Genomic DNA, 19,357 nt, shown 5'->3' with positions numbered 1-19,357 from the left:
AAAAAAACCCCCAAATAATCCAAGTAACAAAAAGAAATGTCAGCTTTGCTGTTATTTCCTTGATTCGATCATTTGTTTGGACACCCAAACGGCCTGAACATCTTCGCCTAAAACTTCCCGGCCAGTTAAACCAAGAAGCTCGAGAAGAAGTCGCTTCATCGAAACACAAAAGTAGAAAATGTGCTGATCGACTCTGAGARGCAGCTCCATATTTTTCACATWTTCCACATTTCCCTCCTGCTTTCCGAGTTGTTGTCGTTTTTCCCTCCCTGATCTCTTTCTCTCCATCCTTCATCTTTCCTCTCTGCTCTCTGTCCTCTGCTTGCCTTCGCGTGTCTCTTTGTGCGGCCGTCACTGTTACAACTGCGGCTGCTGAATTTTTGATGAAGCAACAATTGGCGGCGCTCGACGCTACATCAAGAGAACGACGCAGACGGGGGGAGCGAGGGAAATGGGGGGACGTTTCTATATTTATGCTGCATAAAATATTCAGGGATGCAGCGTTTATTCTCGTTGTGGTGAACGGCAGGATTGTTGCGCTGCAGGAACATTTGATCAGTCGGTGCGCAGGCCGTTTTGCTCCCATCATCTGAGTGATGGAGCGACGGCGTGTGGAGGTGAGAGGCTGGGTGTGTCGTGTAGGAGAGGAGAGAAACGGAGGGAGAAAAGACGGGAATTAAATCAACGGCGAATGAAGCAGCCGAGCGTGATGCTGTGTGGGTTATGAAACGGGAAAGATGGGAGGACGAGAAGAGAAAGGGATGAAACTCCATCATTTCATGTTTCATTATTTCAATTATCCCCCACTTTTCGCCTCATGGTGCCGTTGARACATTTCGCAGCAGACAGTCCGATTGTGATTCAGGTGTTTCCTTCGTTTCTTCAACTCATCCTACAGGTTTTCCATTCGATCTAGGTTGGATTTTCAGCATATCAACAATTTCTGTGTTCATTTGTAAATATATTTGGACTAATCTATGCTTTCTAGAGGAAGTACATAAGTTTATCGTCACATCTCAACGAGCTTCCAAGGGTTTTTGGAAGAGAAGCAAACTTTCTCCATACCCAACATTTTAACATATTGTTTCCTTTACACCACATCAACCTGGTAAATATTAACATATATTTATACTTCAGGCAAAATCAAACGACTCTTTTTCATCGCTTTTTTTCAAAGAGGCATGTATGTATCTTCTTGGCACATAGTTTCACTTTATAGCACAATCAAGTAACTATGTTAGTTATATAAAAAAGACTAAAAACAACTTTGAAATTGGGCCTCTGTCTCTTTAAGAAGCTCCTACTATTTCCAGCACATCGTCACAGCAACACTTCTCCATTAAATCATCCACAGCCGCTTTCTGGAGRCTTGGACTGAGAACCACATGATGACACAAAATCACAACAAGACAACGGAGGATAAGAAACAGAAAGAAAGCACAGCTAACAGCAGCGGCCTTTTGTGGTGGGACTGTGATGTGAGGCAGAATTTCATGATTATATAAAAGTCGGGTTAAATGCGATCTGACCAACTGACTGCAGGCACTTTGAAAATAATCTGATTCAGYACCACATACAGACAAATCGCATTTTTATGGGGAGAGAAAAGATTAGAATTGAGCCATTTACTCTTCTGTGAAAAGTTGGATATGGGCAAAAAATAAAAAATAAATAAACAAATCAGATTTGGGTTTGAAACGTAGCATTGGTTTCATAACTTAAAGTCCCAAATGATTTTAACGACCTCCACTCATTTATGTTAGTGATGGTAGGACAGAAAAAGGTTGAATTAGAAAATATGGCAACACTTTACTTGAATGTTTTCAACCATTGTCATACAGKGTCATTCGGTAAGTAATGACACTTTTAATGTTCAGTTGCATTAAAAGTGCCAACTTTGCCATATTTGGTAAATAATKRCACTTTTAACGMARMGTTCTATTAAAACTTCCATTAAAAATCTATTAAAAGTCTGAACTTTSCACTAAAAGTGTCACTATTTATCGAATGACSCGTCATGACAACAGTGGAAGATTTCTGAAGACTCCGTCATGTTTGTTGTTACATCACGTTTATGATCCGGCTGGATAAAGTGTTTAAGCTTTTAGAGCTTTAAACAAYCATCCTTTAACTCTACAAGCGACTTTCCCAAAAAGCTCCATCTTCCATACTCCTCCTCCTCCTCTTCTCCCACCCAGCCGGCTCCTCTTCCTCTTCCTCTCCTCTCATCTCTCACTCCACTAAGCCGAGTCATAAACTGCTCCAGCTGATCCTCGCAGCCACTCAGTCATTTCACTGTTATACTTCTGCAGTTTATGTGGGAGGTGAACCGAGAAGAGACGCAGTGTGTGTTGCTGCATTCACTGTTTCTGTGTCAGAAAACAAAGCGCGCCCGTGTGTGTTTACACTCGGCAAGCCGACCTCGTGGCGTTAATTCACTCCACTGAACGGCGCTCGTCTTTTGTAGGAACATTTCTGTGCGTTTTCCAGCAGACTGAGGACTAAAAACTGGAGCTTTGTGATGCTAAATACTGACTAATATGAGCTCAACAACAAAGATATTTATAGTTTTAAACGTTATTTAGGTTATTCAACCATCAGATTAGTATTTAGGAACCTCCGATCATTTATTTAGCTGTTTTAGAAGTGTGGCAACTCAAATTTAAGACCTTTTAAGACAATTAYAAATGGRATGTAAGACTTGTATCACTACAGAAATGTACAAATTTTGTCCAGCAAATTGGCAAAAAACATAAAAAAATCTTTGTAGCTAGCTATAGTTAGCAGTAGCCTCAACCATCTTGACTTACAGAACGCAATGAAGATGATTGAGTCTGACTCAAACTTTCACCTGACAGAAAATTACAGCGAGAAAAAAATAAATACATATAAAATACAAGGTTAAATAGTTTTGCCAAAACAAASTTTAAGATCTATGATTAACATATTAAACATTAACTTACTTTTAAAAATGAATTTAACAAACACAGACACCTTGTTAAAGGTATCAGTCAGGATGTGGATCTCCTGACTGATGTTGTTTTTAAATGTTTTAAGCATTTAAAAACAACATGGAGTTGTTTTTAAATGCTTAATGAACATTTTCTCCCACACACAAGCCTACAAAATAAGAAATAAGTTACAAAGTTTGACAGCAGACAATGTAGTTGGACGTTAGCATTAGTGTTTGCTAGTCTGTACTAGCTGCTACATCTTTAGCATTGAGATGCTAATTTAGCCTTGAACAGCTTCGCTAGCAGGCCAACTCTTTTTAGCGCAACTTGAACACAACAATAGTGTTTTCCAGCATCCAATCAGATCAATTTTAGAAGCAAAATTTAACCCCCCAGTGAACTAAAAGAAGCAACTTTGTTGTCCATCGCTGTTAGCCGAGGTAGCTTGTGCGTCAGATTTAAGAGCGTACCAGAAACGTGAGAATACAAAAGTTCCGACCGAAAAAAATAATTGAATTGGTGTTAACATTTTTAATGTTTTAAAAATACATAACTAATCAATTTGTACCTACTACTTGTTGCAGTTAATACAAATTGAAATAAATTTGCAACTAGTAAATATAAAATAGTCGCATTTAAAATCAGTAAGGTGTTTTAAAAACATTATTTCATTTAAACAATTTCAACATGCGGTAGGCAAGTTCTGCAAAGTCTGGGGCAAAAACAAAGTCAAATGTTTTTGACTCCATCCATAAAAAAATATTGCAGTCACGGATGATGACATGAGATGCATGACAATTTATATAAAAATCCAATAAAAAAGAACAAAATGTATGTAAAACAAGAAGCAGGTAAGTAAACATCATCAGATCCAAATATTTCTGAATAGATTTTTATTTAACTTCAGATTTAGAGCTGTTGATTCTAACCAAAATATACTCAAATTTAAATTAAAACTGTCGCTTTTCTAAGTGACTATAAAACAACTTTGTACAGAATAACACGCCTCAGTAATTCAGAGGTTAAATTGCTTTTTGATAATCAGTTAAACAAATTGTTRAACTAATTATTTCAGCGTTTACAACTGAGATGTTTCATTTGGTTTGATCAAGCAGAGTCTGCAAACCCCAGAGAAAGAGAGCTTTGTGTAAAAGTAAATAGACGAGGGACCGCAGAGTGTGAAAGAAAATGAGAGATTTTACAGGACTTGTGTGAAGGGAAAGAGGAGATACACACACACATGTATGAATGCTGCCTKTGTGAAGCAATCTAACACATTAGTGGTGATAAGTGTGTGAAGTACAGATGAGTGAGAGGAGGAGGAGGGAGATGAGACACCTGAACAGAAACAGGAAGTGATCCTGTGAAAAAACCTCCAAAATCATGATAAGTGTGTGAATTAGAGAGTGAAAGACACACACACACACACACGCACAGACAGAGAAGAGGAAATAATCCTTGCATTGTAAACTCATGAATAATGATGCAGACCGCGCTGCCTGCAGGACTGCAATCACTCCGTTTGCATAATGCNTCCTGTGAAAAAACCTCCAAAATCATGATAAGTGTGTGAATTAGAGAGTGAAAGACACACACACACACACACACACACACACACACGCACACGCACACACACACACACACGCACACGCAGAGAAGAGGAAATAATCCTTGCATTGTAAACTCATGAATAATGATGCAGACCGCGCTGCCTGCAGGACTGCAATCACTCCGTTTGCATAATGCGTCATCTCAGCCGTCTCCTCGGCGCGCTGCATGCTCATTTGGCTTCAGCGTGACGTTGATTTCTGTCCCGCAGCTTCTGGTCCTGCAGCAGCCAATCAGAGCTGAGGCACCGGAGTTAAACCACGAGAGGAGCAACAAGATCATTTCTTCTATCGGCGCTTAATCAGGGCTTTCAGCAACTCAAATTTAAGACCTTTTAAGACCGCTACGAATTAAATTTAAGACCTTTTAAGACCGCAACGAATTAAATTTAAGACCTTTTAAGACCACTCTGAATAAAATTTCGTCCAGCCAACTGGCGATGGATTTGCACTAGACCCAAAAAGCTAGCTAGCTAGCTAGCAAGAGCATATTAGCAGCTAGTTAGCGAGTCACAGAAAGTACTTTTTTGTTTGAATGCGACAGAAAAGTACCACAAGTAAAAATAAATATAATACGCAATATTAAATTGTCCTATAAAGACTACATTTAAGATCTGTAATTAACACGTTAAAGGCCTTTTAAAATGAATTTAAAACTTTCTAAGGCCTTAATTTTAGATACATGAATATACGAGTTTTTAAGGATGTGCAGACACTCCATTAATGTCTGTCAAGGTATCAGTCAGAATGTGGATCTGAACAGTTATTTTTAAATGCTTAATGAAAAACATGATATGTGTCGATCTGATGTCTCGCACACATAAACCCACAGAATAAAGCAGGAGGTTATGAAGTTTGACAGCAGACAATGTAGTTGGTATTTCATTTCTGTAGATTACCTCAAATTTCAAATCAACATCAAAAACACTTTTTAAAACAGTCTCATTTTGTCATATAGTTTGATGCTTTGCTTGCCGTTTTTATGAAAGGATTTGACAAAATGTCATGTTTATTGCTTGTTTCATGTCTTTATGATGAAAAGCTCTTTGAGCTGCCTTTTTGATTAAATATGACACACAAATTCAAAACTTTGGCGTCACAAATGGTGCTGCTCTTTGAGAATCTCACMCTTTTCTCCCATTAAAAGCATTTGAATGTGGGAAAGTATCATCATTAACCAGAAATGCAATTTATTGTTCAAGTCTGAGTCTGAGGGGCAAATTTTCCTTTGAGGATTAAAACAGAGGCATAAATAAAGTAAGTATCTTACTTCATCTTGCCTTTAGAGAAACATAACTCAAGAGTGGAGCAAAGTTCAATCTGACATGTCTCACTGAAAGCGTTGAGACTTTAGGTTCAGCAGAACAAATGCAACATTTATCTTGTGCAGAAATAAAATAATAATGTGGTGACGACTACATGTTTTTAAGAAACRATCTTTTCTTTGTGCCGCTAATGGAGCARAAACTGTACAATGTAAGGTTGAGGGTGTGATCTGTTGATTTAGCTCCTGCTCACCTCACAGCTATTGTACCGCATCTTTTACTGTAATGGAGTCGATAACAGATCAATAACACTATTATCCAAAACAAACCACTTTSCTCATCTAAATTCATCCCACTGGCTCTGCTGCTGCCTCCCTCAGCAGCAGCAGCGCTCTGCGTCGCCGCTTCCTGTCCGGGCTGCAGCGCTGCCACACAGACGTCTCACTACGCTAACTAAACCTTCACACGGTTCCAAGAGTCATTTCTCACACAGGTTCAACTCTAAAATACTAGAATAACGTCCACATCTTCATCCATCCATCCATCCATTTTCTTCGGGAGGGGTGCTGGTGCCCRTCTCCAGCCAACGTTTCGGGCGAGAGGCGGGGTACACCCTGGACAGGTCRCCAGTCTGTCGCAGGGCAACACAGAGACACACAGGACACACAACCATGCACACACACACTCACACCTAGGGGCAATTTGGAGAGGCCAATTAACCTGACAGTCATGTCTTTGGACTGTGGGAGGAAACCGGAGTACCCGGAGAAAACCCACGCAGGCACAGGGAGAACATGCAAACTCCATGCAGAAAGACCCCAGGCCGGGAATCGAACCCAGAACCTTCTTGCTGAGGCTTTCAATGGGTCAAACTCAGTGGATTTATCTGCAGTTGTCCACTAGAGGGCGCCTGATTATCACCAGGAGCATTAAGGCCAAAGGATGGAAATATTTCACTAAACATGTTTCTGATTCCCAGTTAAAACCATCAGCTGTGGGCAGCAACCAGTTACCTTTAACTTGAGTAACTTTTACAAAAAGCTGTACCTCTAGGAATAACTTTAATTGACCATATTTTCTTCTTCTTGAATAATACTTTGAAATAAAGCTGGAGTTACTTTACTGAATGAAAAGCAAATGTGCTTTAAGCTTTATAGTTCTGTTATTTTCTATCTGCTGAGACTGTTGATCCATTTAAAGGTCAAGTACTGTTCTAACATTAAACACTGTAAGTATTTGTTTCAAAAGCTTTATATTGTAAGAAAAAACAACAAAAAGATTTGGAAATGCACTTCTGCCCTAATTTACTATCTTATTATGATGTTAGATATTTCTATTCAATTCAAAATTACTTTATTGACTGAAATGYCATTTAATAATTGTGAACAGGTAGGATCTCCTGTAGTGGTCAGTATTACAGCGACTCTGATGATGCCTCTGACTAAAGAAACTGTTGTTGTCTGACAGTGCCATGAAGAGTTGTCCAAAATTTCTTGGTTTATTTATTTGTATTTACTTATTTTCTATTTTATTCTTCAAAACACCAGAATGTGCAAATATATAAATATTTCTATTTGTCTGACTACACAATTTTCATAAAGTAAATCAGATTTTATGATGAAACAGTGACTCAATACTTGTAGCTTTTTTACCGAATCCTTTGTACTCTTGGTTAAGTAAAAAACAATTAGAGTTACTTTCGTTGCTCTCTTCCCACCTCAGGAAATATTCGGAATCAATACAAACATAAACTTTTTGATCTCAAACAGGGAAGGTAATCAGGAAATAATCAGCTGATTACCAATTTATAAAATTAGCAAAGTCATTTCCACAAAAAAAAAAAGTTTTTTCTCTAAACCTTTTTAAAGTTTGAAGAAACCAAAACTTCACTATCTAAATAATGGATGATAAAAACGGACACTACCACAGTATGCTGCAACTTTTGCAGTATATTTTCAAGCTTGTACTCACGTGGAGAAGGCGTTGTTCTGCCTTTCACAGCGGATCCCCTTGCAGTTGTTCGGTTCTTCTGAAGCCTTGGTCTCGTAGTAGAAGTACAGCTGGTTGAGTCCGTTAGCAAACGCTAACAGAACCTACGCACRAAGATACACAAAAACGCACATTTCCATCCGTTTTCTTCAGCTAAAAATCAACTTACAGGTAACTTTTCAGCAAGATAAGACGAGTCAACAAAGTAAGTCAACTTTGTTGACTTGTTGTTTAAGTCAATAATTCCTTAATATTGAATATAAAAGTACTAGTTCCACTAGGGCCGTAACCTAGCAACCCCAGCCAAGCCCAGACCGTCACCTAGCAACCCAGATCTACTTCTACTGGCAGATTATTTCAGTTACAAGATATTTCCCCCACGTAGTGACAGTGAAATAATCTGCCAACAGAACTGGTGCTTTTCCATCCGTATTAAGGAATTATTTACTTAAAACAAGTTTCTATCTCGCTGAAAAGTCATTTTTAAGTTAATTTTGTCTTATTTCTAGCTGGACTAAAAATACTTGGTAAGATTTTGTGTTTTTGCAGTGTGCATCCCTCCAGGCTCTTTTTAAGCACAGCTTTGATCTCAAACAGAACAAAAGCAAGCTGGAGTGACGTAGACTCKGAGCCTCRGGCTCACTATGATTGTTTTGGAGCCCACAGGGAGGCGAAGCAGCMCACATGTGAACTGAGTTTTAGGTCAGGAGCTCCCTTGAGAAGGAATTAATAAATCCTAACCGTCGTGACGCAGAACTGCAGCATCTGCTAGCTTTAAATTCAAGGATTCAGGATGCACAGATCAAAAGAGATAAAATCTGGGTGTGTAGTGATGAACTCTGATCTGAASCTTCAGAGCCATAAAGTCACAGTTACAAAGTCGGCCTTCTGCCACCTGAAGAACATTTCCAGAATTAAAGAACTAATGTCTCAGCAAGATCTAGARAAACTCATCAATGCTTTTATCTCTAGTTGATCACTGCAACAGTGTCTTCACAGGTCTGCCTAGAAGATCAGTCAGATCCAGATGCTGCTGCTGGAGTTCTGACTAAAACCAGGAAGATGGAGAGCATCACCCAGTTCTACAGTCCTTCACTGGCTCCCTGTAGTTCAAAGAATAGACTTTAAAATGCTGCTGTTAGTTTATAAATCACTGAACCGCTTAGCACAACAACACATTAAAGATSTGCTGWTGTTGTATCRACCTTCCAGAAGAGTATTTCTATGCTTACATGCGTAAAATTTCTGGATTTTTTTACCCTGAATGAAAAACAAACAAGTTTTTACCAAAAATTCACCAGAAAATTCAAAGAAACTGGTTTGGAAAAAGTTTCTTTTGCCTGATTTTGTTACTTTTTTTGCTATTTATATGAATTATTGTCATTATGATCCTTAAATTACCAAAATTTCCACTGAACGTYATATTTTGGTCCATCTGATTATGTCATTTTTAAATATTAAATGGTTGATAATTTGATCAGTCACTGACGTTTCACCAAATATATTTTACTYGAGTACAATTTTTAGGTACTTTACCCACTTCTGGTTTTTTATGATTTTGAACTGGCACAAATAAACAAATAAACTCAACTAATTGATTTTCCAGGAAACATCATTTTCTTCTGTTGTTTGAATGTTAACAGGATACAGTGGAAGCCTATTAGCTCCGCTAAACTGGCGCGAGAGCGACAGCCGAGCTGTACGAATGGAAATCGGAAAGTTAGCAGCGATTAGCAGGAAGTCATTAAAAAAAAAAAAAGCAACACCTAATGAGCTTTCTGTTCCATGTGCGGAGACTTGATGATGCCTCACCAGACAGTAAATGAAGAGAAACTTGAGGATGTCCAGCAGCATCCTCCCCAGAGAGATCTGCAGAGGGCCGAGGTGGGAGTTGGCTGTGAAGAGGGAGATGAGTCTGAGCGAGCTGAAGATGTTGGCGATGGCGAACAGAGCCTCGGCGATCAGCGTCGGGTGCCACATCTCCCACTCCTCCCTTGGACGAGAGGAGTTGTACTGGAAGGGAGAGAAGGAGGAAGAGAGAGAAGAGGGGAGTGGGAGGAGAAGAAAAGGAATAAACGCAGTCGGTTTGACTTCACCACATTCAGGTTCACTGTATTCAGTCTAACAAAATCAGTCCAGCAGCTTCTGCACCACAGTTACCGACGGCAACAGGGGAGGGAGGGGGGGGAGGGCTGTCAGTTACTGGTTGCTATAGTAACCACCAACTGCCAAGAGCAGCCTAACAGAATGACAGAACTTAAAACACCAATAAAATGTCTGGAGAAACAAGTTCAAAGAATAAATGAACAAATTCTGACAAACTTCACGTGGATAATGTTGCTGAAATAAAACCCTGTTACTCTCGCCGCGCCCGAATTTGTCAAAATCACAAAACATTTTGACACAGTGAAATAGGGAAACATGTAAATTAACATTTCTGAAATGCCAAATGAGTCCCATCACATCTCATAACCAACACTTTGAATAACACTCCGGCAAACTAAAGCTGTAAGAACTCAGGATACACTTTTAATATTCAATTCAAACTCATACTAACCAGCTTACATAAACCTACTGACAGGTCGAACAACGAGACCAGTCCTAACAGTTTCTAAATATGGATAAGTCATCTGTTTGTCAGGCTTTACTTTTTATATGTTCAGCTGTAGTATTAACCGGAAGATTCTTACTTTTCTCTATAAACCAAGCTTAAATTGGTGAAGATTTGTCTGTAACACATTAAAAGCTGTCTTTCTCCCTTCCTTTTTCGTTCCCGCCATTTTCCTCCTCGCCTCGCCGCGTTTTCTCAAGCTTTGCTTCCCTCCTAATTCTGAATTCAGCTATGAACCCTCCACAGCTCTGGAGTCTTGTTACCTCTCCCTCCATTAATGCTCCCCGTCCTTTTAAAACACACATGGGTGCACAGCCGGAAACAGAAAGTACGAACGCAGATGCGCCGTCATTAATTAATTGCACCTTTTCTCGGACGCATCAAGTCGGATGACGGAGCAAAGTCTCTCAACATCTCCGGGTGATTTTTGGTGCTGCTGAATATTTTAAAGAAGAATTAAAAATACAAATGGAAAAAAAAAGTTTCCAGCTGCTGCTCCTTTGTGTACATGTCAAAGGAGGTACGTGTGTTTTAAATGCATCTGTGTGCATGTAATTATAATGCAGACCTGTGTAGGTGGGCCACCCGCCACCGTCGGTGACTCACAGCTGTTGCATTTGGCCCAGCCGTCTGGTGTTTGTGTGAATGTGTGTGTGTGTTTTTTTATTACATCATTTTCTCTTAATTAAAGAAGCTGCTCAGCTCTTTCAAGTGGGACTGTCAGGAATATTTATGAATAGTCAGCACCTTACCTGCAGTAAACTCCAGTCTGAGTGAAAATTTGTAGAAATCTCCTGATGCTAACTCAGAGTCTAACAAACAGCTTCATAAAGGAGAGGCATTCGATTGCACTCAGGATTGCTACTTAATCCATGTTTTGCATGGCTTAGATTTAAAAGCCAGGGTTGTTGCTTTTTTTATGAGTGGCTTGGCATACAAACAAATACTTTGGTAAACAAATGAAGAAATTATAAAGGTCTCAATATCTTATCAAGCTAACAGCTAGTTATGGTCAAGCTAACAGAACCAAGCCAAGAAATTGGTGCCATTAGCTGTTACTAACTTGGTTAAAGCTAAAGGAGTCAAGCCAACAGGTAACTATGGTCAAGCTAACTGAGCAAAGGCAATAGCCAACAGTCAGGTTTTACTAGTTTGGGTACAACTAAAGGAGTCATGGTAAAAGCTACTTACAATCAACGTATAACAGCTAATTATGGTCAAGCTAACAGTACCAAACCATAACAGTCAGCTATTATTAGCTTGGTTACAGCTAGTGGCTACTTATTGCCAAGTTGACAGCTACTAACAGTCAGATTTACAGCTAACCAGTCAACATAAAAGATTAAACGATCTTAGAAATCAATCTAACAGCTAACACATACATACAAAAAACTACTTTAAGTCAAGCAAACAGCTAACAGATTCTAGCTTGGCTACTGTATTGTGATAGCTACTCAGTGATAGGATGGAGGAGTAAGTTTATAATTCTCTTAACCTATATTAAGCTAATCTCAAAATCTGATAGTTTTTTAGATTAAGGGATTCAAGCTAACAGGTAACTATGATTTTCTTTACTTCTTGTCAGCTTTGTACAAGAAAATGTGTTATATTATTATAATTTTGTCAAATGAACAATGTCCAAATTGCTGTGTTTTTATTGGCTGCTATTTAAAAACTATTTATTTAGCATCATTTATACTTGAAAACCTGCACAGATTTTATAACTAAAGATGAGTGTCCTAATTAGGACTTACTTTGTATGCAATAATCTTTTACAACTGAAAATGAGTCTGCAAGCTATCAGTGTTATTTCCTCATGTCTCATGTCATTGTTGTGTTATAATTTGCATTACCAACAGATAAACACGGCTCTATTGTTCTGGTTATGGAGAAGTATTTCATCTCCCCTTTACTGAGCAAACAAACCAATTGCAAACATTTATATTTGCCAGCTGCCTGTTGTTCCATCACTGCCTGATTACACAGTATTGCCACAATCGCTCAGTTTTATTGCTCTTCCGGATCTTCAAACATTAATAGCTTCGTGATTTTCTCGTCTATCACGGTGCCAGACGTCTTTACCTTGACGTAAGCCACTATCTTCAGAGATATGGTGGCCAGGTAGAGGGAGTTCATGGCAAAGTCCATTAGGTTCCACCAGTCATGGATGTACTCTGTGAATCCCCCATCCCACATCTCCTTGATCTCTGCCCAGATAAAACCTGAAACACACAAGCAGACACATCCCAACATCGCTGGCTGTTCATACATCATCGTGCTCCTCTTTCTGCAGACACAGGTCATTAAGCAGGGAGCGAGCATTTTGGTTCCCTATGACCGACTTCACATCAAGTCAAGCTTTCCTCTAAATGATTCAGAAGACATTTCCTCGCTGGAATAAACAAGATTTTAAGGCTATGATAAGAGAAGTGACCTTGGTTAGCTTGGTTTAACCCTTAAGCCTGATATCAATCCCTCTGGTGAGTTTGGTTCTGTGACACATCGACTCTGTGGCTTTTCAGTGACCCGAATTTTCAGACTGGCTTGACGTGCAAATCTAAATATTTCAGCAGCTGCAGTTATGCCAAACCAAGAGGTTGCACTGCAAAAACACAAAATCTTACCAAGTATTTTTGGTTTAGGTTCTAGTGCAAATATCTAAGCACACTTGAAATAAGACAAACTAACCTATACGTAACTTTTCTGCAAAATATAGTTTTGTTTTAAGTAAATAAATTCTTAATATCGTTGAAAAAAGTGCTAGTTTCATTGGCAGATTATTTCACTAACAGGAAGATATTTTTCCCTTGTTATAAGTTGATTTATCTGCCAATAGAGTTAGCACTTCTCCTTGTTATCATTTACTGGTAAAGTATATTAACAATGCAAAATGTCAGCATTAGTCAACTAATTAGTAATTAGTCAAGTCCTATGTTTTCAACTACTGCAACATAAATACAAAAAAGTCAAACTAATTTAGTTTTATTCACAGTTAGTTGCAATGATGGAAACAATCATGGGAGCTTCAGCAAGAATGCATCTGTAACTTTGAATAAACTGTTTTGGATTTATAGAAAAAATTTGAAATTTGACAAAGTCTTCTCAGGCCTAATGGTGTAATAATGTTGTAGTTGATTTTATGATTTTTATGCTTTCTTCAGGTACAAACAATAAATTAAAATGCAACATTTCCACATTTTTAAAGCGATTTTGCCATTTTTTTCTCCCACGAATGATAATGTTTGCCTCCATATCAAACTCATTTTATGGCGTTTTGTGAATCCATCTATCAAAAAAAAATAAAAAATACAGATGGGACATCAGCTTTTATTCTTTACGAGTTTCTCAATAACTTGACATATTTCCCTTTCAGTCCAAGTCAGTTTCTAAAGTAGAAGGAAGTGCATGAAGTGACGCAGAGCAGCAGATGGTTTTATATTTTTCAGAATGATTACAATCAGGATTTGGAAATGATTGGTGTCAGCGCTTTGAGAGAAAGAAGACGGAGATGTAATCATTCATTTTTCACACCTGCCCACTCGCACCCACTCACCACCTCCCCCACGCGCTCCGACCACACACATCCGCACCACTTAAGCCCACAGATATCTCTGAATGATTAGCAATCAGCCACAAAAAGTAACCTGGGATGTTTTTGATTCGTCTGTTTTAAGGAGAGGAGACAGTTTGGCTGTTTGTTTGGGTGCGAATCGTTCAAATTTATCTGTAAGATCTATTTTTATTGCAAAGACTTTGAAACATTTATTCAAGTGCTGTCGTGTTTTTGATCGTGTTGGTTTATCTCAAGGTCAGATTAAATTAAGGAAGAACTATACGCTTCTTTTTTGTTTGATTACATTATTATCCAAGAAATTAGGATTTCAAAGTAACTGGGTCCCAACAAAATGTTCTTACTGACCAATTTGGACCTGCGTTGCTTTGACGAGATTCAGGTCTGATAAGATTTAGGTTTGACACAATTTGGATTTGATCACAGTTGAATATAAGAATTTGTTCTTCCAGGTACAACAAAAATGATGCTGATAGTTGTTTTGGTTTGAGTATTAAAGACAAAGTTTTGAAGATCTTGCAAAGTTTTTTTTATTTTATTTTAGTCCTTGCACTCGGCTAAAAACGAGGTTTTAAACAAAATTGTGAAAAATTAAAAAGTTGAGGACAAAAAGAACAAGAGTCAGAAAGTCTTTAAAAAGCAGGACAGAAATAACTCAGCTGATCATCTGCTGCAAATACAGTTTCTAATAATGAAATGACAGTTTTCTTCATCTAACGTATCTGTCAAACTGGGTTATCTCCATTATTCCTAGAAGCAACTGAAGACATTAAAAGGAATTATGTTTATGTGACAGGATGTTAATGCAAAGAACCTGTAACCCTATATGTAAAACGTTTTCAGTCCACAGTTCCCATAAAGCGAAAGAAAGACTTTGAAACTAGTTCATTTCAACAACCCTAACAACCATCTTCAGAGGAGATTAACATACTTTCCATTACTTTTTTGCCACGTCATGTTTGGATGTCTGTTCAAGAAAATATTCATGTTTCAAACTGTTTAGTTTCTAGGTTTTATTTTTTGTGTTGAAGCAACATAAATCCAAACCTTTGTTTTCAGAACCTTGTTATGTCTGAGTGACTTTTGGGTGATTTCAGACCTGATAGTCCAGTACATTTGGTTTGATTGGGAAGAAAATTGCAACACTTGCTACATTTTCGGCTGGAATCAAATGCTTTGAGCAACCTGTTCCCCCCCCTGGCCCGTGGGGGCGCTGCACCAAGGATCAATGGAGGAAACAACATGAAAACCTCTGAAGAAGACTTGCATACAACTTCCTGTTTCACAAAATGTAAACAAAAAATGGAGCACCATCAAATTTTAGCAGTTGTAGGATTTTTATTTTGTCTTTGGCAAAAGATAACGAGCAACTTCTCCTGCTGGTGCTACAAATGAACGTTTGTTTTGGTTGTAATCACCCAGAATGCCTTGCACTGTAGTCTGTTTCTTGTTCCAGTCCGCTTGGCATTCACATAAGCATTCGAACCGCATCAGAATTCACTTCAACTGAATCAAGATCTGGCTTTTCAGACAGACCAGAGTTTACTTCTCGTGTCACACAAACACAATTCCTGACAAGTGACAGATATAATTTTTATTGAGGAAGTTATAGTTTAATTATTGATAACCAGACATGCAGCAGATGATCAACTGAACAATTCTGATTACACATTCACACTTCAACAAACAAACTCGACTTTCTACACAGAGTTCAGTCAAAGCGGACTAATCGTGAAAAATGTCAGACATCAAAAAGTCCAACAAGCTAAAGAAAYGTTGACCAAGACGACCTTAAAAGCTTAGATGAAAGTCTGAGAGTTGACAAGTATAAAAGATAATGAGTTCGTATTTAAGACTTTGCCCTTTTGTAGCTCGAACACATTAGAAATGAAATGCACCACAGGGACGAATCGTTTGTTCTGAATTAACTCCGGTGTGATATTAACACTCTGAACTCACCCAGCACCCAGGGAAGGATCATCCACTCCACGATGGTGGGTGGGGGTCCCTGCATGTGCAGGTTGGTGCGGGCGATGTGCTGCGACGCCAGCAGCAGGAGGAAGAGGAAGGTCAGGTAGGACGCGGTGTGGCAGATGAACTTGATGAAGGGCTTCTTGATGAAGCGCCCCAGAGCGCTCTTTGGGGCCAACAGGTAGATCTGAGGAGGCGGGAAAGAAACATGAGCCGGTTGGATGGCGAAGAACATGGCAAACAAAAAAAAAACACAACCCCCCCCCTCCCCCAAAAAGAACGGCCCTGCAGAGGATAGTGAGGGGAGCTCAGAAGGCTATTGGAGTCCCAAAGTTGCACTGCAAAAAGCTCGTTTTATGCCAATAATTCCTTAATACGGATGAAATTCCACTGGAGCTGTTGCCTAGCAACCCTAGCCAAGCCCAGGCGGTCACCTAGCAACCAAGTTCTAGTTCCACTGGCAGATTATTTCACTTATAACAAGATAATTTCCCCCTATAATAAGTGAAATAATGTGCCAAAAGAACTAAAAACAATATTGATGAGGTTTGTTTTAAGCCTCTAGTTTGTCTTATTTTGTGATATTTGCACTACAAACTAAACCAAAAACACTTGGTAAGATTTTGTGTTTTTGCAGTGCAGGGATCCCTCACACCATCGGTATGAACAGTTTGGTAGGAGGCAGGTACATTTACTCAGTTACATTTACTTGGGTAACYTTTATTGAAGCTTTGACTTTTAGTTTTATTTYAACATTTTACTTTCAGACGAGTAATTTTAGTATAAAGTATTTCTTCTCTTGTAAGAGTAAAATTTCTGTATCCTTTACCCACTGAATGAATATGACCAAATTTCATTTAAATGTTCTTTACACATCTAGGTCAAGTTAGAGATGCGGAAATAAACATGTGCAATCAGTTAAGATGAGAATAAAAATATACATAAAGCCTTTATAAGGCTAAAACATTTTATTTTTGTTTTTCATATTTACTCCATATTGATTGAACTGGAGTCATTAAAATGTCCATAAATCAGAAAAAAAACCTTCATAGAAAGACATTAAATGAAATTACAACATTTCATCTAATTAGATAATAGATAAATATCTCTTCATTTATTTWTTTTTTTCCATCTCATAGCAGAAAAAAAAATATTTTCAAACATTTTTAGCAATTAGAAAAGTTGTTAGTGGATGAAATTGGTTGAAAAAAGCAAAGTTTTCAATCAGTGCTGAAATCCCTTTTTGTGTCCTTTAACATTTAAGAAATCACAAGCTTACAAGGTTTTGCAAATTATGGATGTTAAGTAGTTTGTATTAAGCATAAATTAAGCAACAGGGATTAATTTGGTAGCTCCAGACTGGTCGAGCCGGAGACTGAAACAAAAAGCAGCTTGAGGAACCAGAGGATGTTTACATGATTTGTCAAAACCCTGATGCGTATTCACATGGAGGAAGATTAAGACTTTAAACACATTAATTACTCTTATCAACATTACAGCCAGAGCCAAATTAACTCAACTGAACCAGATTGGTTTGCTCCTATGCATGTCTGCATGTTTGTTTCCAAGTGGCATTAAAAAAACAACGACTACATGAGAGAATGTGGCATTAGACCCAGACGATTTGGAGCTTATTCTGTCTTCTGTCTCCAGTTTGACTCTTACCAGTGAGAAGACTGGGAACAGCAGTCCGATGATGAAGCAGGTCACCAGTTTGACGGCCCAGTGTCGCCTCCTCCAGCCCGGGAAACCGTCGTACCACAGAGTGGCCAGCAGCTGCTGGCAGTTCGGCTGCGCTACAAACTGAAACCAGACGGACAAACGGGATTAGAAACTTTATTTCTCACTAACGTAGTAAACTAAACAGCATAAAGCTAAATGTTGGTTTGTCCTCCATGTTTGATTCTTGTCCTGGGCTGTTAAGTAATAAACTAGTAGGAGTTTCTGTAGGTTTTGCTCCGATATGAAGCTAAATGTTGCTCTAAAACAATGAGCACGCCACAATTTCTAAAAGTGAGTTCTGGATTTGGTCACATTTAAACAACCAAGGCCTCAGATAAGCTTTTCCCCAGTGGCTGAAAAAAACACCATTATGTTTATGTCAGCTGGTTTCATCAACTCGGCTTCCTAAACTTTATAGACTTGAATGCATTGCAGTTGAAACAGACAACGCTCCAGTGACGCAACACTACAGATTTTATTTCTTTACTGCAAAACGTCTTGAGATATAGATGACTCCGGCACTTTGGTTTTTATTTTTTTTTGCGGTCACAAAGTTGTAGTCGGGCCTGTTGTTGTGGTCGCTTTCATTTACATCTCATTAAATTCCTCCTTTGATAGTTCTGGCGTTAAACCAGAGCCTTTTGTCCCTGCCTGCCGGACATCAAGCCATGTCCCTTTACGTCCCTAAAAACCAGACAAGTGCTTCTGTCAGGTTTCCGTTTCGCTCCCATGTTTCCATTGTATTTTCTTCCCTGCTTGTTTTGGTCTTTGCCGTCCCACGGCTGCTTTAGAGTGATTAGTTTGGTGTGGGATAAAAGTCCAAACACTATAAATTAGCTTCTCACTCTAAAAGGGCTGCAGCTACAGAAGGTTATCTATCACTTTAAGCTGTGTGTGTGTGCGTGTGTGTGGACAAGATAATGCTAAAAGTGTGTTTTCCTCTCAAACAAACATCCTATTAAATAAATGGACTGAATAAACATCAGCGCCGCACATCCCACCTTCACACAAGGACACACAACTGGTATCAAGCAAACATTTAGCTAAAAGCTAAAGGAGGCAGCCTGCCAAAAGATGATGGAGTCGGCGCCTGCGGCTGTCAATCATGCGTGATCCTCGGCTACGTTTTGACGGAGGAACATTTGGCGACGGCTGTACATATCCACACGTCCTTGTTTTCTTTTGAACATTTCTTGTCGGAGTGGGCCCGTTTCATAAACAGTTGATCCTGGCACATCTTATCTGGAACGTCCTCATCTGTTAGTGTTAGACTGAATCACTACAGTTTTACCAGCATTTTGTTTTGTGCAAAGAGGGAAAGATGGACGTGGAGATGTTTACAAGATTTTTTTTTTTCTCCTTCCTGCAGAGTCTTTTACTTTAAGACTCTCTCAAGTTTCTTTTGACTTCAGGAACAAAATTCAAAGTGATTCACATGATAAAAACATAGAAAACACTGCAAAACCACTAAATATCTCACAGTAATTGAGATTGTTTTAAGTTAATGATTTATTAATATTAATTTAAAAAGTAGTAGTTCCACTGGAGGGCTGCACAGTGGCGCAGTTGGTAGAGCTGTTGCCTTGCAGCAAGAAGGTTCTGGGTTTGATTCCCGGCCTTTCTGCATGGAGTTTGCATGTTCTCCCTGTGCATGGTGGGTTTTCTCC

At 38.8% G+C, this 19,357-nt stretch overlaps 1 protein-coding gene across 1 annotated transcript in view; it reads right to left on the bottom strand.

The window, feature by feature from the left end:
* trpc5a (transient receptor potential cation channel, subfamily C, member 5a) overlaps positions 1-19,357 on the bottom strand; it is a 76,393-nt gene that overhangs the window by 22,385 nt on the left and 34,651 nt on the right. Inside the window, exons 7-11 of the mRNA XM_017309113.1 lie at positions 17,634-17,771; positions 15,957-16,155; positions 12,509-12,648; positions 9,628-9,828; positions 7,798-7,919 (exon numbers count right to left, since the gene is read on the bottom strand). Of these exons, the coding sequence (XP_017164602.1) occupies positions 7,798-7,919; positions 9,628-9,828; positions 12,509-12,648; positions 15,957-16,155; positions 17,634-17,771 (800 nt within the window). The remainder of the gene's footprint in view (positions 1-7,797; positions 7,920-9,627; positions 9,829-12,508; positions 12,649-15,956; positions 16,156-17,633; positions 17,772-19,357) is intronic.

The sequence above is a fragment of the Poecilia reticulata genome, linkage group LG2 (assembly GCF_000633615.1).
Source record: "Poecilia reticulata strain Guanapo linkage group LG2, Guppy_female_1.0+MT, whole genome shotgun sequence".
NCBI lineage: Eukaryota > Metazoa > Chordata > Actinopteri > Cyprinodontiformes > Poeciliidae > Poecilia > Poecilia reticulata.
This window is presented reverse-complemented; position numbering and strand designations above follow the sequence as displayed.